General features: G+C 62.0%; 9 protein-coding genes across 9 annotated transcripts; 3 read left to right on the top strand and 6 right to left on the bottom strand.

Annotated features, from left to right (window-relative positions):
- Positions 1 to 92: 92 nt before the first annotated feature.
- GGTG_02534 (hypothetical protein) lies at positions 93 to 2,778 on the bottom strand (the record flags this gene model as incomplete). The annotated part of the gene is made up of 5 exons (XM_009220306.1): positions 93 to 1,741; positions 1,824 to 2,003; positions 2,130 to 2,449; positions 2,512 to 2,526; positions 2,628 to 2,778. 5 exons carry the CDS (start codon positions 2,776 to 2,778, stop codon positions 113 to 115), a joined length of 2,295 nt encoding a protein of 764 aa, XP_009218570.1. The 3' UTR covers positions 93 to 112.
- Positions 2,779 to 4,144: 1,366 nt separating this feature from the next.
- Positions 4,145 to 4,366, top strand: GGTG_02533 (hypothetical protein; the record flags this gene model as incomplete). Its single annotated transcript, XM_009220305.1, has 1 exon — positions 4,145 to 4,366. The coding sequence occupies one exon, from the start codon at positions 4,145 to 4,147 to the stop codon at positions 4,364 to 4,366; it is 222 nt and encodes a 73-aa protein (XP_009218569.1).
- A 973-nt stretch (positions 4,367 to 5,339) lies between these two features.
- GGTG_02532 (hypothetical protein) lies at positions 5,340 to 8,837 on the top strand (the record flags this gene model as incomplete). The annotated part of the gene is made up of 2 exons (XM_009220304.1): positions 5,340 to 5,661; positions 5,733 to 8,837. 2 exons carry the CDS (start codon positions 5,340 to 5,342, stop codon positions 8,798 to 8,800), a joined length of 3,390 nt encoding a protein of 1,129 aa, XP_009218568.1. The 3' UTR covers positions 8,801 to 8,837.
- Positions 8,838 to 9,341: 504 nt separating this feature from the next.
- GGTG_02531 (hypothetical protein) lies at positions 9,342 to 11,066 on the bottom strand (the record flags this gene model as incomplete). The annotated part of the gene is made up of 1 exon (XM_009220303.1): positions 9,342 to 11,066. The coding sequence occupies one exon, from the start codon at positions 11,064 to 11,066 to the stop codon at positions 9,342 to 9,344; it is 1,725 nt and encodes a 574-aa protein (XP_009218567.1).
- Positions 11,067 to 11,241: 175 nt separating this feature from the next.
- On the bottom strand, positions 11,242 to 11,809 carry GGTG_02530 (hypothetical protein; the record flags this gene model as incomplete). The annotated part of the gene is made up of 1 exon (XM_009220302.1): positions 11,242 to 11,809. Exon 1 carries the CDS (start codon positions 11,764 to 11,766, stop codon positions 11,242 to 11,244), a length of 525 nt encoding a protein of 174 aa, XP_009218566.1. The 5' UTR covers positions 11,767 to 11,809.
- A 1,316-nt stretch (positions 11,810 to 13,125) lies between these two features.
- Positions 13,126 to 14,125, top strand: GGTG_02529 (hypothetical protein). Its single transcript, XM_009220301.1, has 2 exons — positions 13,126 to 13,419; positions 13,798 to 14,125. Exons 1-2 carry the CDS (start codon positions 13,315 to 13,317, stop codon positions 14,101 to 14,103), a joined length of 411 nt encoding a protein of 136 aa, XP_009218565.1. The 5' UTR covers positions 13,126 to 13,314; the 3' UTR covers positions 14,104 to 14,125.
- GGTG_02528 (hypothetical protein) lies at positions 14,071 to 16,211 on the bottom strand. Its single transcript, XM_009220300.1, has 3 exons — positions 15,859 to 16,211; positions 15,652 to 15,779; positions 14,071 to 15,582 (listed from the first exon to the last, which is right to left on the bottom strand). Exons 1-3 carry the CDS (start codon positions 16,005 to 16,007, stop codon positions 14,291 to 14,293), a joined length of 1,569 nt encoding a protein of 522 aa, XP_009218564.1. The 5' UTR covers positions 16,008 to 16,211; the 3' UTR covers positions 14,071 to 14,290.
- Positions 16,212 to 17,018: 807 nt separating this feature from the next.
- On the bottom strand, positions 17,019 to 18,298 carry GGTG_02527 (hypothetical protein). Its single transcript, XM_009220299.1, has one exon. It carries the CDS (start codon positions 18,174 to 18,176, stop codon positions 17,361 to 17,363), a length of 816 nt encoding a protein of 271 aa, XP_009218563.1. The 5' UTR covers positions 18,177 to 18,298; the 3' UTR covers positions 17,019 to 17,360.
- A 189-nt stretch (positions 18,299 to 18,487) lies between these two features.
- GGTG_02526 (hypothetical protein) lies at positions 18,488 to 21,388 on the bottom strand. Its single transcript, XM_009220298.1, has one exon. It carries the CDS (start codon positions 20,809 to 20,811, stop codon positions 18,931 to 18,933), a length of 1,881 nt encoding a protein of 626 aa, XP_009218562.1. The 5' UTR covers positions 20,812 to 21,388; the 3' UTR covers positions 18,488 to 18,930.
- Positions 21,389 to 21,408: the final 20 nt, after the last annotated feature.

Here is a 21,408-nt window from a genome sequence, read left to right as displayed (position 1 = left end):
GTTAGGGGTTTGAGTTGTGAGTGACGAGTGACGAGTGATGTCATTGGAGCAGAATCGATTGACATTAGGTCGTGTACAGAAGGAACGCTCGACTTCTCTTCTCCTCGCGTCCTCACTGGTGATTTTTTCCATTGACGTTGACACCATGACTGTGCCCGTTGCTGTTACCATTATTCTTGCCACTACCGTTCCCATCACCCCCATCTGATCCCTCGCCCTCCTTCACCTTGACCCAGATCTCGTCAATCGGGTCGCCCTCGCCAGAGATGCAGATCCAGTTCCCAGTCCCCTTCTCGGACGGCGCAACCCTCACTCCCCGGCCGCCCCCTCCGACGATGAGGTTGCCCGGACGGTAGCGCTCGTCGGCGCGCATGCGGCGGATGACGGAGCCGTGGACGCGGGCATCATCGGGGATGTCGCGCACCTCGCCGCACGGCAGCGGCCAGCGGATGGGCTTCCACGAGCCGTCGCCCTGCAGGTCCATGCGCCGGAAGGGCAAGTACTCCATGACGCGCCACGAGAGCACCGACCCGGCCGACATGCCGCAGTCCCAGGACAGCGAGTCGTGGATGCGCGCCGTGTGCGCGTGGCAGATGAGGTTGTGGAAGGCCGCGTGCACGTCGTTCTTGAGGTGGCCGAGCCCGAGCCCGAGCCCGTGGCTGTGTCGGTCCCCGTGCTCGTCGTCGCAGTCGCCCTGCTCGCTGTCGGCGCCCGTCAGTGGGCCGATGCCGGGTGTGTTGGGCTGACTGCCGCTGTTGACGCGGATGTTGGGGACGGGCGGCTGTTGCTGGCGTGCCTTGGCGACTGCCTCCTCCTCCTCCTCCTCCTCCTCCTCGTCAACATGCATGCCGCATTCGGCGGCCGACGCGCAGCCCATGGTCACGACCTTGCTCATGTCAAACGACAGGCCCGCGCGGATGGCCTCGCGCACCATCCAGGCCAGCGGCACGTGGCTAGCGCTCTTGCCGCCCGGCTCAATGTCCCAGCCGCCGCCGACGTCGCCGTGCCCGCCCGAGAACCACACCTCGTCGATGTCCTGGTCGTCCTCGTCGGAGCTGCTGAAGCCGTCGTCGACGTCGGACGCCGCCGGCATGTGCGCCAGGTCCCCGTCCTCGCCGTCCCCGTCCGAGTCGCAGTCATTTTGGCTGCCGCCAGGCACCTCGAGCCGGTCATGCGGGTGCGGGTGCTCGTGCTCGTGCCCGCCGCCGTGGTAGTGACCCACATGGTCCCGCACGCTGCCGCGTTCGGCGCTGCCGAGCCGCCGCGCCGCCGACGAGTCGCGCGTGCGCTGTGTCGTGCGCGACTTGGACCGTGACCGGTGCGCGCGGTACCGCTCTGGGTGGTCCAGCGACGCGCGCGCCGCGTGCTGCTGCGGTGGTGCTGCGCCCGAGGCTGCCCCAACGGCCTCCTTGGACGGGCGGCGGCCACGGTCCTGGGATGCCCTCGCCGCCGCCCCGCCGTTTGTTCTGTCCCCCCGGCCCTCCACCTCGGGCTTGGGCTCGACAAACACGGGCGTCTGCTGCGCGCGGCGGTGGTGGTGGTGCACGCGGTACTTTTCGTGGAACTCGTGCAGCATGTGTTTTGCGTTGTGCAGCCCGCCGCCGCCGCCGTGGCCCTTGGCTTTGGCCTCGGCCGCGACCTTCTTGCGCTCCATGGACTCGTGCCTGCTCTGGTAGATGAGGTCCTGGCGGAACTTGGCCCGGCGCTCGTCGATGCTAACGGCGTGCCGGATCACTTTTGCCTGTGCCGGGAAGGACCTGTGTGTTAGTCAAGCCCGTCCCAAGGAGGGAAAGCTGACGAACAAAGGTGGGTGGGTGCCTTACCGAAGTGCGAGCCGTATAGGGAAACTTGGACACGGCGCGCTCCATCCAGGCCGTCTCGAAGCGCGGGACACTGTTGACCGTGTCGAAGAGGCCGAGGAAGCGGATGCGACGCACGGGGCGGCTGAAGGTCTCGCGGAAGCCCTTGAGGAACTCGTACAGCCGCTCCGTCTTCTTGCGTGACTCCTCCCTCAGCTTCTCACGCTTCTCCTTCTTGCGCCTCTCCCTGCTGCTCTCCTTTTTGCTGCCGCTGCCGCCCTCCTCGCAGGCCTCCTCGCACTGCAGCGCCGCCTCCTCCTCCTCGGCGACGCCGCGGCGGCACTGCCACTGGGCAAAGGCCTTCCAGGCGAAGGCCACCATCTCCTCGTTGCCGTGGCTCAGCAGGCCGACGTAGTCGAGCATCTCGGCCAGGAAGCGGGCGATGTAGGCGCCGCGCGAGAAGCCAAAGATGTAGATCTCGTCGCCGGGCGAGTAGAAGCGCATCAGGAAGCGGTAGCCGCCCACGACGTGCTGGTCAAACGACGAGCCGATGGCCGAGTCCTTGGCCTTGGTCATCCACGACTTGAAGCGCGCGCGCATCGACGTGTGCGACGACACGTTGTTGGACACGACGTACGTACCGATGCCGGCTGGGTGGTTAGAGGGCAAGGTTAGTGCGGGTGCCTGGATGTGCTTTTCTGAGGATACTTACGCTGGTAGTAGTGGTCTATTGATATTCATGACAGGTTAGTAAACATGGACGGCACGGAACGAGCAGACGAACGAAAAGACAAAAAGACAAAAAGACAAAAGGACAAAATCACCCACATTGATCGCTGGCAGTCCGGTCCAGCATGCGAAAGATCTTGAGGATGTTGCTGTCGCTGTCGTCGCCCCGAAACTTGTTGCCGGTGCCGTCAAAGCACAGCACCAGCTTCCGCGGCTGCCTCCCGTGGCTTGCCGCCCCCGGAGGGCTCATGTTGACGAAGCTCTGCGGCTGAAAGGAGCCGTGCTCGTAGCTGTGCTGGCGACTCGGCGGCTGCGGTTTGCTCCCTAGCCCTGGCCCTGGCCCTGGTACTGGCGACGGCGCAGGAGGCCCGGATCCCACCCCGAGCCTCGGTGCGAGGTGGGTTTTATCCATCGTCTGCGGCCTGCTCCCGGCGGTAACCGACTCCATCCCGCCTGGGCAGGTAGCAGGTAAATCTCGCGCCTCCTTTGTCTTGATGGTTGCTCCCCTGCTGCCCGCGGTGCACCACCGGTGTCAGCCGAGGTGGCGAGCGTCACACGGCCAAAACACTTGCATCCGGCTCGCAAAGAAGGAGCAACACAAAACCCACCTTTCCCCGCTCGGTGCTGCTCGACGATGGCGCTATCCAAAAACACCGAGGCGTGTGGGTGCGGGCCGCTCCGGGCACAGAGGGCGTGAGTGTCCTGGTGTGCGACGTCTGGCTCCGGAGCTGGCCGGCTGGCTCGACCAGAGAGTCCTGTGCTTTTTCATGAATGGGCGGGAAGGGGGCGATGGCGCGCAGGCCGTCGCATTTCTTTTTCCCGACTCCCATCCACTTTCCCGCTTTCCCATACCTCGTTTGCCCGTATTCCTCCTCTTTCCCTCCCTTGCCTCCCCATGTCGGCGCCATTGACATCACCTGCCTCCCTAGTGGGACGAGGTGGAGAGGAGTCGCGGCGTGCGCGGTCGAATCGCCGATCAGCGAGGTTATCTCCTCGCCCTTTCGCCGTGATCTTGTCTCCTCCACACGCAGACGCCGCCTAACCGCATCCGGCACAGTGATCAGACAGAAACGAGCAGCAAGAGAGAAGCGATCTGCATTGCGTTAAGCTAATTTAGCGAGGGTTTTCTTAGGCACACAGTGCGACGGTCGCACTATGCATGCGGTAATGGACGCTGTGAGTCCTGGGTAGTCGACACTGCGGTCCTTGTGACGCTGTGCCCTGGGCTGCGTAACATTGGGGATCGGTATACCCCGCTGATGCCATGGAGTTGCCGATTGCCCATCTCGATTGGGTTACCCACGCCTCGGGGAAGGATTCTCTTGCTTTGCCGTCCGGGCTCCAGGCTCTGGCGAGAAAAAAAAGCCAGGGATGGATGAGGATTGGGAAATGCAGCGAGTCCTATGCTACCGCATGAGGCAGGCTAACTTTGCCGGATCCGGTAGCCCGCGACGAGCATGTTAGCATGCGCGAAGGTATCGCAAGCTTATGCAGTTGAGTACAGTAGCTCTCCAAGCTGCACAAAGCTTGCAAGCCCTCAAGCTCCCAACCTCAAAGCTACCAGCTGCCCCTGAAACTGGAGAACAAGACATGTCTCGAACCTTGCCCATCTATCAATGAGCGAGGGGCTCACATCAATGCCCTGGGCCATCAGAGTTGCGCACGCCGTCGAGTGGGAGGACGGGACGGGGAGCAGAGATGACGCCTGGCCGCTGGCGTGTGCGTTGTGCCCATCCCCCACCCCCAGTCTCGGACATCGGAAGCGGCGCAAACGATTGGACGTCGAGATGACCCTCACAGCTTGGCGAAAGGTTCAGCTGGCAACCTGCCAATCCTAGGGCACGGCCCGCACGTCGGGCTTTTCCCGATACGGCAGGGCCGGGCCAAGTTGGCACTAGCGCTGCGGCTTGCAGATCATGGAGGACCGCCGAGTTCCCGGAAATTATGAAGCCGGACAGCAGCTCTTTGTCACGAATTTCCCGTCCGGGAAGGAACTAGCACGGTGGCGCCGGCGTGCCGACCTCCCTTCACGGCCACAGCCCCTCGCGGCGGAGTTGCAGGTGGCGTCCGGACTTACTCACTTGGCCAGTCCTTTCCGCACATGATCGGCGGGGGGGGGGCGGTGAGGGCATGAGAGGCGTTGACGAGACGAAACGGCAAAGGCTGGCAGGGGGAAAGAGGAGAGGCCGCGGCTTGGAGGTTGGGAGCACTGCAGCATCTTGCAGGTCGCACGGCCTGGCCTCCCACCAGCGGCGAATCAGAAGCCTCGCGTAGCTCGACGGCAGGGTCACGAAAATTCGGTGCAATATCGACTAGCTGACCCCGCCCGGTGGCGGCCGATCTCCCCCAGAAGGGAGCTACCCAGCTGCCGATGGTGTAAAATCACGAGGCGCTGGTTGGTCAGGTCTGAACACCAGCTTCGTTTCGCCGTGTGAAGTGCCGCCTGCGAGAGGCGCACCATGCTATCAGGGTTGCCGCTGATGAGACCCCTGGGACGACCCAGTGAGCTACAGCCAGGGAGGACCAGGTATCACGTACACGCTGGCCCCTCCCTTTTTGGTGACGCGCCAGATAGAGGATGGCGTGCATGGCTGAACAGCTTGTCTGACCTCGGCGGCTGCTGAGAGCACCAGCCTCCCGACCTCCTCATGCTCCCTCCCTTCCGTATTTCTGCCGGTCCAGGCCGTCTCTCTGCCCCATTATTCTTCTCCTTTTGTCCTCTCACGGCACCAGAGACTCTCTCTCTCTCTCTCACTCTCTCTCTTTTCCTAATAGACACCAAGTGTCAGACGATATCACAGGCAAGCCACGATGGCGTCACAGGCAAAGTACACCACGCCCACCACTACTACCACCGCCACCAATGGGGCGGGTGAGGCCAGCACCAACGGCGCCTCGGCAGCGACCGCGAACGGCCACGCCACCAAGAAGGCCCAGCCTCTGCCGCCGCTGGCCAACAATGGCAAGCCGCCAAAGGCGAACAAGAAGAGCGCCGGGGCGTCGTTGCACCAGTTTGGACAGCTGATGCAGGCGTCGCGACGGCCGCTGCCCACGCAGAATGGCGACGGCACGTACGCGACCGAGAGGGCGCAGACGGGGTTGAGGGAGGACCTCAAGGTGATGCGCAGGCAAGGTGAGTTCCCTCCCCGCCGGTACGATCTCAGATAAGTCTCGGAGCAAGCAGGCTGTTAACACGGCAGACAGACTTTCGCACGCTGCGTGCGCTCATCAAGAAGAAGCTCAAGGGCGAGCTGATCACGGACGACAAGACCATGATCATGGAGCACGTCATCTCGCTGGTGGCCAACCTGCCGCCCAACTCCAAGACGCGCGTCAAGCTGACCAACAACTTCCTGAGCGAGCTGTGGTACTCGCTGGAACACCCGCCCATGAACTACATCGGCGATCACTACACGTACCGCACGGCCGACGGGTCCAACAACAACGTGATTCTTCCGTCGCTGGGCGCGGCCGGCAGCACGTACTCGCGGTCGGTGCTGCCCACCATCGTGCCGCCGGGGGCGCTGCCGGACCCCAACACCATCTTTGACGCCGTCATGGGCCGCACCAGCGAGACGTTCCGCAAGCACCCCAACAACGTGTCGAGCATCCTGTGGTACTGGGCCACCATCATCATCCATGACATCTTCTGGACCGACTACCGCGAGCCCACGCGCAACAAGTCGTCGTCGTACCTGGACCTGGCGCCGCTGTACGGCAGCAACCAGGAGATGCAGGACTCGATCCGCACCTTCAAGGGCGGGCTCCTCAAGCCCGACACGTTTGCCGACAAGCGCCTGCTGGGCATGCCGCCGGGAGTCTGCGTGCTGCTCATCATGTTCAACCGGTTCCACAACCACGTGGCGGCCAACCTGGCTGCCATCAACGAAAACGGGCGCTTCACGCCGCCCGACGAGCGGCGGCTCGAGGGCGAGGCGCGGGCGGCGGCGTGGAAGAAGCACGACAACGACCTGTTCCAGACGGCGCGGCTAATCACGTCGGGCCTGTACATCAACATCACGCTCGTCGACTACGTCCGCAACATTGTCAACCTGAACCGCTGCGACACCACGTGGACGCTGGACCCGCGCCAGGCCACGGGCGCCAGCGTGGGCACCGAGAAGGGCGCCGAGCGCGGCACGGGCAACGCCGTGTCGGCCGAGTTCAACCTGTGCTACCGCTGGCACTCGTGCATCTCGGAGAAGGACGACAAGTGGGTGCAGGACTTTTACCAAGACCTGTTCGGGAAGCCGGCCGAGGACGTCAGCCATGCCGACATGTTCAAGGGCTTCTTCGCCTTTGAGCGCTCCATCCCCGAAGACCCGGCCGAGCGCGAGTTTGGCGGGTTCCGGCGCGGGGCCGACGGGCGCTTCGGCGACGACGATCTTGTCAACTGCATCTCGGACGCTGTCGAGGACGTGGCGGGCGCCTTTGGGGCGCGCAACGTGCCGCAGGCCATGCGGCCCGTCGAGATCCTGGGCATCCTGCAGGGCCGCAAGTGGAACGTGGCCGGGCTCAACGAGTTCCGCAAGCACTTTGGGCTCAAGCCGCACGAGACCTTTGAGGAGATCAACTCGGACCCGGCCGTGGCGGACCAGCTGCGCCGCCTGTACGACCACCCGGACTTTGTCGAGCTGTACCCGGGCCTGGTGGCCGAGGAGGACAAGAAGCCCCTGGTGCCCGGAGTCGGCATCGCGCCCACCTACACCATCTCGCGCGTGGTGCTGTCCGACGCCGTGTGCCTGGTGCGCGGTGACCGTTTTTATACCACCGACTACAGCCCGCGCGCCCTCACCAACTGGGGCTACAACGAGGTGCAGTACGACCTCAACGTCAACCACGGCTGCGTCTTCTACAAGCTCTTCATCCGCGCCTTCCCCAACCACTTCAAGTACAACTCGGTCTACGCCCACTACCCCATGGTGGTGCCCGACGAGAACCACCGGATCCTCACCAGCCTGGGCCGCGTCGACCGCTTCGACTTTGCGCGCCCGACGGCCATCCCGCAGCGCATCAACATCACCAGCTACGGCGGCGCCAAGCACGTGCTGGAGCAGCAGGACACCTTCAAGGTCACCTGGCACGAGGGGCTGCGCTACCTCATGGGCGAGGGAGGCGCCCGCTTCATGCTGTCGGGCGACACCCAGCTGCACGCCGGCCAGCGCGCCTGCATGCACGCCCAGCTGTACAAGGACGGCTGGCACGCCCACGTCAAGGCCTTTTACGCCTCCATGACGGAGAAGCTCCTGGCCGACAAGAGCTACGTGCTCGGCAAGCCGGGCAGCCGCACCGTCGACATTGTGCGCGACGTCGGCAATATGGCCCACGTGCACTTTGCCTCGCGCGTCTTTGGCCTCCCGCTCAAGACGGAGCGCAACCCCAAGGGCATCTACAGCGAGCAGGAGCTGTACACGGTGCTGTCGCTCATTTTTGTCACCATATTCTTCGACATGGACCCCGTCAAGTCGTTCCCGCTGCGCCAGGCCACCAAGACGGTGTGCGACCAGCTCGGCAAGCTCGTCGAGGCAAACGTCAAGCTCATCAACGGCCTCGGCCTCAAGGGCCTGTTCGCGGCCAAGCCGGCGGCCGACGACCCGCTCGCCATCTACGGCAGCAGCGTCGTCAAGGGCCTCAAGAAGGCCGGCCTGTCCAACTACGACATCGCCTGGAGCCAGGTCCTGCCCACCGCCGGCGCCATGGTGCCCAACCAGGCCCAGGTGTTTGCCCAGGCCGTCGACTTTTACCTGGCCGACAGGAACAAGCACTACGTCGCCGACATCCGCGCCGTCGCGGCCCAGCCGTCGTCGCCCGAGACCGACGCCCTGCTGCTCGGCTACGCCATGGAAGGGATCCGCATGGCCGGCACCTTTGGCGCGTACCGCGAGGCCGCCGCCGCCGACGTGATCCGCGAGGACGACGGCCGCGAGGTGCGCGTCGCCGCCGGCGACCGCATCTTTGTCAGCTTCGTCGACGCCGCCAAGGACCCGGACCGCTTCCCGGACCCGCTCGCCGTCAACCCGCGCCGCCCGCTCGAGGGCTACATCCACTACGGCGCCGGCCCCCACGCCTGCCTGGGCCGCGAGGCCAGCCAGGTGGCCCTGACCGAGATGTTCCGCGCCCTGTTCCGCCGCAACAACGTCCGCCGCGTGGCCGGGCCCCAGGGCGAGCTCAAGAAGGTGCCACGCCCGGGCGGATTCTTTGTCTACATGCGCGAGGACTGGGGTGGAATGTGGCCGTTTCCCTGTAGCATGCGCATCATGTGGGACGAGTAGTTGGGGTGGGACGAGTATTTGGGTTGGGTCCGAGGACCATGTTGGCTTGGAAATAATGTCTCTGATGTCTCTGTTGCTAGCTAGTTTCGTTTTTGGCTTACCAAATACCACTCTCCATTGTCTCGCCATCCTGGCACATCTTGGTTATATATCCATACGACTAATGAATCGACTTTTTCGCACATTCAAATCTCTACATACAATTTCACACACACACACACACACACACACACACACACACAAGGACGCAATGCCACAAGATGTGCGAGGTGGTGTCACATAACATGACCGGTGGGTCACATGACACACCCACAAACGCTAGTATTTAGTCCTGGGATTGTTGGCTTCCTTTGGCGGCTTTCCCTTAATCCGACAGGTTGCACCTCCGACACAAGAAGACGGGTATATAATTAGAGACTACAAATAAAATAGTTGGGTATGTAATGACTGTATCTGTACGTGTGCATCACAGCGCACAGCAACACAACAGACGGGCTCACATGACCTGAACCCCTCGTCTATCGCATCCAGTCCCTCGGACTTAGGCCCAGTTCCAGCACTTGTCGACAATGGGGACAGTGACGTTGAAGAGCTTGCCCGACCAGTACTTGGTCAGGTTGCCGTCGAGCTCGAACAAAAAGTCCGACTTGAGGCCGACGCCCTGCTCGCAGACCTGCGCGCCCGCCTTGGGCTGCGTGACGGCGCCGCCGGCCCGGGTCAAGGTGCCGCCCGACGACAGGCCCTGGTCGCCCGAGAGCGTGAACTTGTTGTTGACTCGGGGGATGGCCGTCAGGCCCGAGCTGAGGTCGATGAGGCCGCCTAGCACCTTGACGGCTATCTGCACCTTGAGTCTGGCGTAGACGTCGGCCTGAACTTCGGCCTTTTGGCTGATCTGGGCGTCGGCCTTCCACTTAGGGTTCCAGCCCGTGGCCGTGGTCTTGAACTTGTTCTTCATGTCGATGTGCACGTTGCCGGCAGGCATGGACGCGCCGAGCTGGGTCTTGACACCAACAGCACCGCTGGTGGCAAGGTCCACACCGATGCCGAACCCGACACCAGGGCCGAGCTCGATGATGCCGGGCACGTTGACGACGGTCCAAGACAGGTCGTCAGGGGCGTACATGAAGGTGTTCTTGTAAGCGGCCTGGACGTTGGCCGAAAGGGAAACCTCAGTGTCAAGGCTGGCGTCAACGTCAAAGTACAGGTCCTCGAGCTTGAAGCCCCAGAAGTTGTACTTGAGGTATCCCGAAAAGGTGACCTTGGTGTCGAAATGGGCCGAGTCGGCCGTGATGTCGACGTAGGGCGGGTAGTTGAAGAGCACCTTCTTCTCGGGCAAACGGGCGCCCCAGCCAAGGCTGACCTTGGGGTCCAGCGTCAGGCGGCGGCGCAGCTGGGCGGCCGGCATGGACGAGAAGGTCATCTCGAGCTGTCCCGCAACGTCCTCGAGCTTCTTGGCGGCAGCGCTGCCCGAGATGGACAACGAGGTGGCATCGGCGACGACAGCGCTGACGTCGTAGAAGCCACGCTCCAGGGCCGTGTCACAGGCACCGTTGTGGTTGGTGATGAGGACGAGGCCGTCCTTGGCCGCGGCCCACTTGTCGGCAGCCGACTGGAAGGCCGTCTTGTCGGAGAACTCGACCGTCATCTTGCTGGCACCGCAAGTGACCTTGGTGATGGCGTCAATGTACTCGAGGGCGACAAAGGTGTTGCCCGTGGTCATGGTCATGTTGATCTGGCCGCCGGGCGCCTGCAGAGGCGTGGTCATGCTGAAGCCGGCCGAGGTGCCGTTGACGCCGGCCGAGGTGCTGTTGAAGCCAGCTGAAGTGCTGTTAGAGAAGGGGTGGGAGGAGCCCTTGCTGGCGACGGGCGCGACGGGCGCGACGGGCGCGTGCACCGGGGCGGCGGCCGAGCCCTCGGGCTCACCGTAGAAGAGCGAGATCTTCTTGGTCGGGATGATGTGCACGGGGTCCGAGGTGTCGACATTGGGCGCCTTGCAGGGGCCGAAGTTGGTGGTGGTGTTGCCGCCCTCGTGCTCAGTCTCGGGCATGATAGGCTCGGGCTGCTCGGGCTGCTCGGGCACGGCGTTGATGACGGGCAGCGGGGGCTGCTCCGGCATCTCGACCACGATGTAACGCACCCGTTGGTTCTCGGGGGTGCACTGGCACGAGTCGGCGCCGTCACGGGCGAGGACATCGTTGGCAACGGCCAACGAGGCCAGCAGCGAGAGGGCCCCGAGGGCGGGGATAAAAGAACGTGCGCCCACCATGGCGATGGCTTGGACGTGTCAAAAAAAAAAGACACAGAGAGCGAGTGACTGAGAAAGAACGGCTGGCAACAACAAGGAAGCCCGGGGGTGAATGCGACGGAAAGACGATGGAGGCGTCTCTGCAGAGGAGAGAAGCACAACAGGTCTTGGGCCAGCAGAAGGGCTTGGTTTTGTATTAACGGCTCCTTGGGCAGCGCCTCGGTATCACCCACTGGTAGGAGCTGCCGGGAGGGCGGCGCCAAGATGTGAGCGCATGATGAGATAGGCTGGGTCGTCGGCGGGAGGGGCTCGAGATGACAGGGTGGACTGAAAGGGACTTAGAGCGTGCCCCAATGAGGAGCCAGCAGATAAGCGAGGTTGGCGGCTGGACGGAGAACCCCTGGCCGTTGATGGCCAAGGTGGGGTCGATGCGAGGCTGCTCCAGAACGGGAGGGTGAGAGGGCGAGAGGGTAGAGAGGTGTGTCGGTTGTTGGAGGGCCACAGGGATTGGGGGTGGTTCAGCAACCTGTGGTTCAGCAACCTGTACCGCACAGTACTGCACCCCTGCGCCATCACTCTGGCCCAGAAGACAAACGGTCGGGGTTGGCTGCGTCGTCATGATGGCTGTTTTCTGGTAGCGCCAGCCAGCTTCTCCAAACCACAGATCGGGGCTGCTGGCTCTTTCGATGGGGGTTAGACTGGCCAAGGAGCCGCAGAGCATTAACCACACCTAATCTTGGCCAATTTCCAATTTCGCAGTCGAGCCACTCACTCGCCGTCGTCTGTGTGGGAGGGTCCCACTTCAGGTGAGCGGTGCCTGCCAAGACTGCTATAACGGGGGTCGTTTATCGGCGCAATGGGTGCATCTGCCTGTGTTGCTTCTCCACGTGGGTGGACCCTGAAGAGACTGCCCTCACCCTGTCGAAGCGACTGACTCGCGGTCGCAATCAATCGGCAGTGGCAGAGAGAGCCCTAAATTGAGGCTCTCAACCCACCGCCCCAGCTCTGTCCACCGCCAATGTCAACGACATTGGAATTGGCACGGAAGCTGCACAACTGCTCGTGTGCACCGTCGCCCAATCTCGGTCCAGCACAGTCGCTCCAGTGGAGAGCACCGAGTTGATAGCACAAAGTGGACAGCACAAAGTGGACGATAGGCCGCTGTTTCCATTCTCCTTTTATTTGCCGATTGGAAAATACAAGCCGAAGGCGCCCATGCTGACCCAAAGCAGGTGGGGCCAGCATCTGCATTGAATGCGACTCCGCCATTGCCCCTTCATCACCGCCCCCACTCGTGCTCTCTTGTTGTCCCTGTGCCGACGTGCCGACAATCCCTGTGCCCACAAAGGACCACTCCCTCGAGGCTTGTGCCTTGTCAAAAGAATCGAGGCTTGTGCCTCTTGTCCTTCGGCGCATTCCGACTGCCAGTTGAGTGCACAGGCCTGGGGGTAGTCCTAGGTGCTACAGGTCCTAGGTGCTACAGGATTATCGAAAGAACCGCCAAGCAGCGCCAACGCACCGCGGTTAGCATGGAGCCTGCCATGCACCCCGCCTCACCAGCAATCAGGGACACAATTAACCCTCTTCAACCATACTAGTAGTAAACTGTGCACCGCCTACCCATATGATATCCCCGTATACGTCACCCTCTATAAAGGTTCAGGGAGACGCAAGATTCTCTTTCATGTCTGCCGTGCACCCCAGGAGTCGGCTCTCGACGAGAACACTATCGCAATTCTCGAATTCGAGGCTTTTGACCCGGCTTCGTCCTCTCCAGCCCGCCCACCCCTTGGGCCACATCAGCTTATTTGTTCTGGCCGTCGTATGCAGGGCCGTTTGTGAAAGCGAAGCGGTGCACTCAGATTGATCAGGGCTCGCCCCTCGCTTTTGAGTGGGCTAGGAACCAGCTCAACAGGTGTCTCCAGAGCCACAGTGACTGCAATGGCCCATCCCCAGAACCGTCCGCTTTGCCGACCAGGGTTATTGATGCCGGCGACGACACGGCGCTCCCCTCGGCTGGTCTCAGGGGTACCCGGCCAAGGGCCGCTGGATCGCCCTTAGCTACTGCTGGGGCGGCAAGGTCGATAATGTGACGGTCAAGGTCAACATGGAGGCGAAAGCACGCGCCATGCCCCTGGACGAGCTTCCGCCCAGTTTCCGTAACGCCATAACCATTACCCGCCAGCTGGGAATACAGTATCTGTGGATAGATGCCCTGTGCATCACCCAGGACAGCATGGACGTCGACTGACCCAAGGAGGCGGCCAAGATGGAGCACTACTACACGCACTCCATAGTGACCGACCGTATCGGCCGCCAACGCCGAGACTCGGCCCAAGGGATCCTGCAGCGGCGGGAGCTTCTTTTTGAACCTGTGGGGCTGTGGCTGTGAAGCGAGACGCTCGGGTGGGAGGGCGAAGCGTACCTCGGTGAGAACGGCGACCCCAACGCCGATCGGGGGCGAGTCCCCATACGCCCTCGATAACCGCGGTTGGTGCCTTTGGGAGAAATGTCTGCCCCCGCGAACCTTGACGTATTCAAAGCTGGGCCTTAAGTGGAAGCGTCTCAGGCTCACAGAGGGTGAGTGGGAACATGGCGGCTTGAACCTGGCCTGCATGGACAAAATTCTCATCCGGACCTTCCTCGCCAGGACGCAAGAGGGTAGGGAGAACAGCGTCCCCGCCAGCCTCCACCCCACGGGCAATGGCATACGGGAGTTGGCGCGAGTGGGAACTAGACCAACCTCATGCAGGAGTACTCGCGGCGGCACCTCAGCTACCCGTCGGACAAGCTCACGGCCGTTTCGGGCGGCCATATCCGACTCGGTGCTCTCTGGCTCGCTGTTTACCTGCATGTCGACGACTTTCCCGAGCTGCGGTCGGGCGGCTACTCGGGCCCACCTCCAGTTGGGCCTCTCGGAAGCGAGCCGGCCAGACTCGTCGGACCCCTGGGCGGACCACACTCGAGCCCTGCGCCCGCCAGAGATGGGCGCGGTCGCCAGAGACACGACAACGGGCGCTTCATCAAGAGAAACACGGCGGAGATTGTGATTACCTAAAGACGGACGCTCTGAACTAGCATTTAATAAGACGGTTTAATAAGGTGTCACATGCATTGCCCCACCCCCTGTGACTTTGGTCGTCATGTATCCTCCACAATTTATCACAATGTATGTACAAAGGAAACCCCAACAGCTGCCATGGCCACACACACACACGCACACACACACACTTACCGACACCGACCTAAGGGCGCCACCTGAAGGCGGGGTGCCTCCAGTCGAGATCCTCGATCTCGGCCTCGGTCTTGTCGGCCAGCTCCGTCTCGACGTCGAGGCCCTCGCGGCGCTTGTTGTCCCACTTCATCCAAAAGTAGGCGCCCAGGCCGACAATGAGGATCATGCTGGACGCGGCCAGGTTCAGGCCGTGGCCGATCTTGTAGTGGGGGGCGTCCCAGGGCAAAAACGACCAGGTGGAGATGAGGCCGCCGACGTTGCCAAACATGACGTTGAGCCCGATGGCGCTACTGCGGGCCGTGTCGCTGACGACGTTTGCGCTGATGTGGGCGTTTGACATGGGGCCCAGCACCATGGCGGAGCTGGCGATGAGGAAGGTGGCGGCGTAGCGGACGGTGGCGACCTGGGAGGCCAGGAACATGACGTAGCCCGCCATGACCATGGGCGCGCTCGCGGCGATGAGCAGCTGGCGGCGGTCCAGGTACCAGCTCAGGCTCGGGAAGGCGATGGTGAAGAAGGCGCCGACGATGTAAGGGGGCACGCTGTAGAGCTGCTTCTGCACCGTGCTGTAGGCCGGGTAGATGGTGGACACGATGGTGGGCAGGAAGAAGGCCAGGCCGCCGACGGTGATGTTGTTGAAGAGGAAGACGACGGCGATCTCGAGCGTGACGGGGTTGAGCATGCCCGCCATCAGCTTCTTCTTGTCGATGCGGTCCAGCACCTCGGTCTGGCCGACGCGCTCCGACTTGACGCGCGCGGCGCACAGGATCTTTTCCTCCTCGGTCATCCAGCGGGCCGTCTCGGGGCGGTCAGTAAGAGTAAAAAAGGCGACGACGGACAGCACGATGGTGACGATGCCCTCGATGGCAAAGATCATGCGCCACTGGTGCACGCCGGCGAAGCTCTCGAGGGTCAGGATGGCCGAGGCCAGCAGGCCGCCGAACGCGCCGGCCAGGGGCGCCATGACCATGTAGAGCGACAGGCGAAAGGTCAGCTCGGCGCGCTGGTACCAGCGCGACAGGTAGTAGGCTATCCCGGGAAGCATGCCGGCCTCGAAGATTCCCAGCAGGAAGCGCACGCCGGCCAGCTGGTCGCGCGTGTGGCAGAAGGCGGTGGTGATGGACACGATGCCGAACAGCAGCGACGTGGCGGGCAGGAACCAACCTGGGCCCATCCATTTGCACAGTATCGTGGCGGGGATCTCGAAGACGATGTACGAGATGTAGAAGATGGACAGCACCATGTTGTAGTCGAAGCCGGTCATGCCTAGGTCTTTTTCGAGGCCGGCGATCTTGGCGTTTCCTAGGGAGGGGGGGGGATGTTAGCATCTGTTACCTGTTGCTTACTGCTAAAACCACATGCTCGACTCACCAATGTTGGCGCGGTCGATGAAGCAAAACAGGTACAGCAGCGCCACGGTCGGGACCAGGTACAGGTCCATCTTGAGGCGGAGCTTGCGGACGGCCTTTTGGTCAAACTGCAGCAGGGGGTTGCCATAGCTGTGGTGGTGGTGGTGGTGGTGACGGTCAGTGTGTGAAACCTCACGGGAAGTGGGAGCAGGCAGGTGCTTCTTCGTACATGTCGGTGGCCAGATGCCCGTGAGCAGCAGCCGCGCGTAGTGTCTCATCCTGCAGGATCTCGACCTGCCCGTCGCTGGGCTTGCCGGTCTCACCGCTGCTCTTGCCGGCGTCCTTTTCGACCATGGCGGCGTCGGGCGCTGATGCCATTTTTAGCGGGGACGACGACCCAATCGGTCGTTTTGCGCTAAGCGTGTGCTGGGTTTCTTTTCCCCAGGTTTTGCACGGGCGCCAAGTTAGCGGTTCCGGGGAAGCTGGCGGTGGTGTGCGATAGCTCTGGGCAGCTAAGGAAAAAAACGACGCAAAGATCGTATGATTTCCTCCCTGAATTTGTTTTTTCTCTGCTCACATTCGTGGGAGCAACCGGCTACTTAGGAACACTGGGGGAGGGTCCCGCCCAGTGCCGGGGTCCTGAGGGTGGATGCCAGTCGAGGGATCGGCAGAGACTCACGGCAACGGCGGGTTTCCTCGAGACCCCCTTGCTAGCCCCTTTTTTTATACTCTTCCGTACGTGATTCAGGGGAGAGCAGACATGCCCTCCGTTTATTTTATGTGCGTATAGATACAGGTCCTAGGGATCACAAACCTTATCACAGTGGATCCTGGTGGTACATCAGTTTGGCTTGGTTTTCCAAGGAAGAAAATGTATCTTGCATCCACCACATTAAGGTTTATGGGAGAAACACAGGCGACAGGAATCCCCGCCCTGGCCTCGGCGACACGCACATGGCCGTGATGTCTCTCTCTCTCGTGGTGGTGCCAATACCGATCGGGTTGGTCGGCATCGCAGCTCGGCAGCTTCTTGTCACCACTTTTTCTGTTAGTATCGCGTCCATCCACCCGTCCATTTATTCTACCTAGGAATAATTCTGCTTAGGAATAATTCTACCTAGGAATAATTCTACCTAGGAATAATTTTACCTAAGAGTATATTTCTTAAAATGCCAGTCCAAAAACCAACCACCACTTACACAAACGTTCGGCCTCGGTCTCGGCATCGATGCGGCTCCTTCGATTCCTTGGCCTCCCACCCGAAAAGGCTAGGCGTGGGCGAAGCTTTCCAGGAGTAACGTGCCGCGATTTAGCCAGCGTTGCATTGTGCAGAATCACTTCGCTAGCAATCCGATGGCAATTTCGACCCGCTGATTCGCGAGCTTTTTACCTTCCCGCATTGAACGTGATCTTGTTGGCTGCGTGTTTTTGTCCGTTTCCGTGTCTTGGAATGGACCCAGCAGAACCGAATGAACTGCCGACCTGACTAACGACAGAGGGGTATTGGTTCCCGCAAAACAGTGGGCCGTGCTCGTCTCCTCTCCACAGCTCAGCCACGGCAACCATCAGTGCCTCTAGACCCCTATCTAGATAGACCCCTATCTAGACCCCTACAACAAACATGGCCAGCATCACACCTCCCGCAACAGCCGCCGTTACACCGCCCACCACCCGCCCGGCCCCGGCCTTGGCAGGCTGCGCCGTCACATCCCCGCCGCCGCCGCCGCCGCCTCAGCCTCCGCGCTGGTACGTCGTGTCTAGCTCGCCCCAGCGAATGTTGGAAAACGTCACGGCCACGTTGGGGTTGCGCGCCAGCACCATCTCGGGGCTCCCCTCGTCGGGCCCGCACGGCCCGGCAGCCCCGCTGTCGAGCCAGTTCATGTTGTCGCCCGTCAGCGAGTTCCAGATGCTAAAGACCAGCACCATGCCGCGGCCCATGGCCTCGCCCGTGCCGCGCGCCGCCCCGGCCGGGTTGAGCTCGCCGCGCGACCCGGACGCGTCCATCTCGCTGAAATACAGCGCCCCGTTGAGCCCGCAGCCCAGGCTCGACATGTCCACGTCGAACGTCAGCTCCTGGTTGACCAGCCGGAACATCTCGTAGCCCTTGCCGTCCTCGCCCAGCAGGTACACCTGCGGGTTGATGCGCGTGTAGCCCGTGCCGTTGGCGTTGGGCATGAACAGCCGCATCGTGAGCGCGTCGCCCTTTGTGCTGACGCCGATGCGCCCGTAGTCGCCCATGGGCTCGATGGTGCATTTCTTGGTGCACGCCGCCGCGTCGCCGTTGTCGAAGGCGCACTCGGCGGTCGTGTTGAGCGCCGCCGCGCACGGCTTGGTCTTGTCGCCGTCCCAGTACATGTTGTGCAGCGCCGCGCTCGCCACGAGCTTGGTCCGCTTGGTCGCGCACCCGCCCGCCCGCGTGCAGAACTGTGTCGGCAGCTCCGGGTACGCCTCGGTGCCTTCGCCCATCTGCTGCGCGCACGCGAGCGTGGCGAGGGCGAGGGCGAGGGGGAGGAGCCCCGCCAGTCCGCTTGCCTGCCTTCTCGGCATGCTTGTTCTTCTGTCTTGTGTTGGGGCGTATCAAGTCGAGAATGTGACTCTTTTGTCGGCAGCTTTGCGTTCAAGCAAAAATACGGGCACAACTAGTGCTGTGACTCGTTCAGCTCAGACATCCCTTTAATTGGTCCACCCTCACCACGCATTATATAGGTGGCCGTCAGTTCTACAGAGCCCAATGGCAGCCATGTCCCTCCCTGCCACGTCCTCCTCAATCATGGAACGAACTCCTGCCCTGGTCCCTACTTTCCAACCCAAACTCATAACAAAGGCAGGCCGCGAATCATTACCGCCCACGACCCCGCGTTTGGAACCAGAAAGCCGTTGATGGATCGGCCCACTGCAGGCCGGCCCCTGCATGGAGCCGCAAATTTGTTCTCGTTTGAGTCGGACAGACACCCATCTCTATCCTAGTCTCGCAACCTGCTCCTTGGATGGACTGCGGCTTCTTCCGACACCGTCGGCCCGCTGCGTCTTCTCAGGTCCGTAGGGTATTAGGCGAGACGCTGTCGGTAGACCAAGAACGGGTCATGAGACCAAGGACATGCTCAAAACGGCGGACCTGTAGCCACGGGATAGACTGCGATCCGTGAAATAGTGCCATAGGATTATTGATGCCAGACTCCAAATCACCTACCCCACCCCCCTTTTTGTTTATCAATGCCGCTGCCCCAGCCTATACTAGTATACTCTCTCGTCTCTATTCTACCCAATACGTTTCATCCCACCCACCCTAGACTCCATCAGGCTAAATGACGCGCCCCTTCACCTGCTTAAAGTCCTTGATCCGGTAGTCGCGCCACACGGCGCAGCAGGCAAAGCCGAGCACCAGCACCACGGTGCTGGCGATGAGCATGTACCGCTGCGCGTCCCCGTACGCGTGCTGGATGGCCCGCCGCGCCGGCGAGCCCCACGGGTACGACAGCTGCTTGGTGAGGTCCGAGTAGATGCTTTTGAGGTCACCCAGCTCCTCGGCGGGGAGATACTCGGCCAACCGGGCGGGGAAGACGCCCGTCCAGATGGCCGCCGCCACGGTGCTGCCGACGGCCCCGCCGATGGACGAGAACATGGACATGAGGGCCAGCACCACGGCGATGTGCTGGTGCGTCACGGCCGCCATGCCCGCCATCTCGATGCAGATGACGAGCGTGCCGCCCGCGACGGCGATGAAGACCTGGCACATGACAATGTAGCCAATGTTGACGTCGGGCTGCCGGAACGCCAGCATCAGCCCGACCCCGACCAAGGTCAGAGGCATGCCAAAGTACAGCGCCAGCCACTTGAACCGCCCCGTCCAGCGGATCAGCACCCCGACCACGATGGCCCAGAAGCACGAGCCGATGCTGTAGATGTTGATCACGTACGAGCTGCGCGCCACGTCGAGCCCGTTGACCACCTGCAGGAACGACGGGAAGTAGCTGTCCCAGATGTAGAAGCTCACAAAGAGCACCGCCGACAGCACCGACGCGCCCAGGATGCTGCGGTCCGTCAGCAGCTCGAACGGTATGAATGTGACGGGCGCCAGCAGCTTCTCGTAAAGGGCAAAGGCCACGATCAGCACGACGCCAAACACGAGCATACAGATGACCGTCGGGTTGGCCCACTGGCCCTCGACGACGGCGTAGAGGCTAAACGGCAGTAGGAACAGCGCGAGCCCGCCGGCCAGCAGGAGGATGCCCAGCAGGTCGAACTCAATTACGTAATACTTGAGCGACTCCCGAGGCGACCGGCCAGACTTTTCCGACGCGATCAGACCCATGGCCTTGGCTTTGCGGTAGTTCCAGACGAAGAGACCTAGCAGCGGGGCGCACATGACGGGTGTGATGATGGCAAAGGTACCGTACGCCCAGCGCCAGCCGATAGTGTTTAGAAAACTCTGAGCGATGGGCCCACTGGTCCACACGGTGATGATGTAGGGCGACGACATGAAGGAGAACAGCAGGGCGCGGTTCTTGAGAGCCGACGTGTCGGCAACGAAGATGGACAGGCTGTAGCTGAGCCCGTTGTAGCCGACCCAGTAAAAGACCTGGGCGGCTGCGTACATCTCGACGTTGTCGCAGGCCGCCATCATGACGAGCCCCACGGTCAGCAGCACCATGCAGAGCACGAAGCCGTGCGGCCGGCCCCAAATGTCGAGGACCTTGGCCAGAGGCAGCTTGAAGAGCCCGCCAATGATGCTCGACATGACGCTCGTCGTGGCCGTCAGCGAGTGCTGCGCAAATGACGACGTCACGTATGCCACCAGCGACCCCGACATGCCCTGCTCGATGGCGTCGACAAAGTTGATGACCCAGATCAGGACGTAGGCCAGGATCAGATGGTTGCGCGACCAGACCTTGGTGATGGCCTCAATCTTTTGCACCCCGCGCTGGGCGCTTTTGTCGATCGAGTCCTGGTCGTCGTCGTCGGCCGCTGCAGCATTTTGAGGAGAGCGGCCGTCGGGGCCAGCCTCTCCGCCGCTGGCGTTGTCGGCCGCCAGCGGGCTCTTGGGCTGGTCGTCGACGACCGGGGCCATGGTGGCGGCCGGGCGGGCAAATATCTTGTTCATGTCTGGCAGTAGGGCTTCAGTGGACGGACGCGGCTCCGCGAGGAAGGTGTCGTAGCCCCGACCGTTTGATGAGGGCGACATGTGGAAGGCGACCTAAAAAGGTACGAGGAGACGAGCGTGGTTTTATGGAGGCGGGGTGAGGTTAATCCACAAGCGGCTTTTGATGACATGTACTGTGTACAAAGCCAAGTTAGCAGTGGCCTCGTGTCTCGCGTCTCGTGGCGTTGGCCTGACTTCCATCAGCGCCCACACCCACTCGCGGGTCGAGGCCAATCCCGATGGCGGGCGGGTGACCCGAAAGGGCCGAGGCCTGGGCACTTTCTGCGGGACCCCTGGCCGTGGATGGCTCCCACTACCTTCGTCACATCCATGGCCGTCCCGACGATAGTTGCGGTATTTTCACGCCATGGGCCAGCCGCGGCGCTGCTGACGACTGGAGGACGGAAGTCTCCCGGGCAATAACAAAAGCTTGACTCGGACAAGACTTTTGGTCTTGGTGCTAGCCTCGGAGCATCTCCGCTACCTGGCTGATCTCCGAGGTGGTTGCGTCGGTGACTGGACACGAAAGACGGGCGGGTCTTGGCAAGCGAGGTGGACTTCATGTCATACAAGACGGATGATCAAGGGGGTCGAGAGCTGGTAGTCTGTCTGTGATTCGTGCATCTGGGTGCGAGCTAA

The sequence above is a fragment of the Gaeumannomyces tritici genome (assembly GCF_000145635.1).
Source record: "Gaeumannomyces tritici R3-111a-1 unplaced genomic scaffold supercont2.1, whole genome shotgun sequence".
Classification (NCBI taxonomy): Eukaryota; Fungi; Ascomycota; class Sordariomycetes; order Magnaporthales; family Magnaporthaceae; genus Gaeumannomyces; species Gaeumannomyces tritici.
The sequence above is the reverse complement of the archived record's forward strand: the minus strand, read 5'-3'. Positions and strand labels throughout refer to the sequence as shown.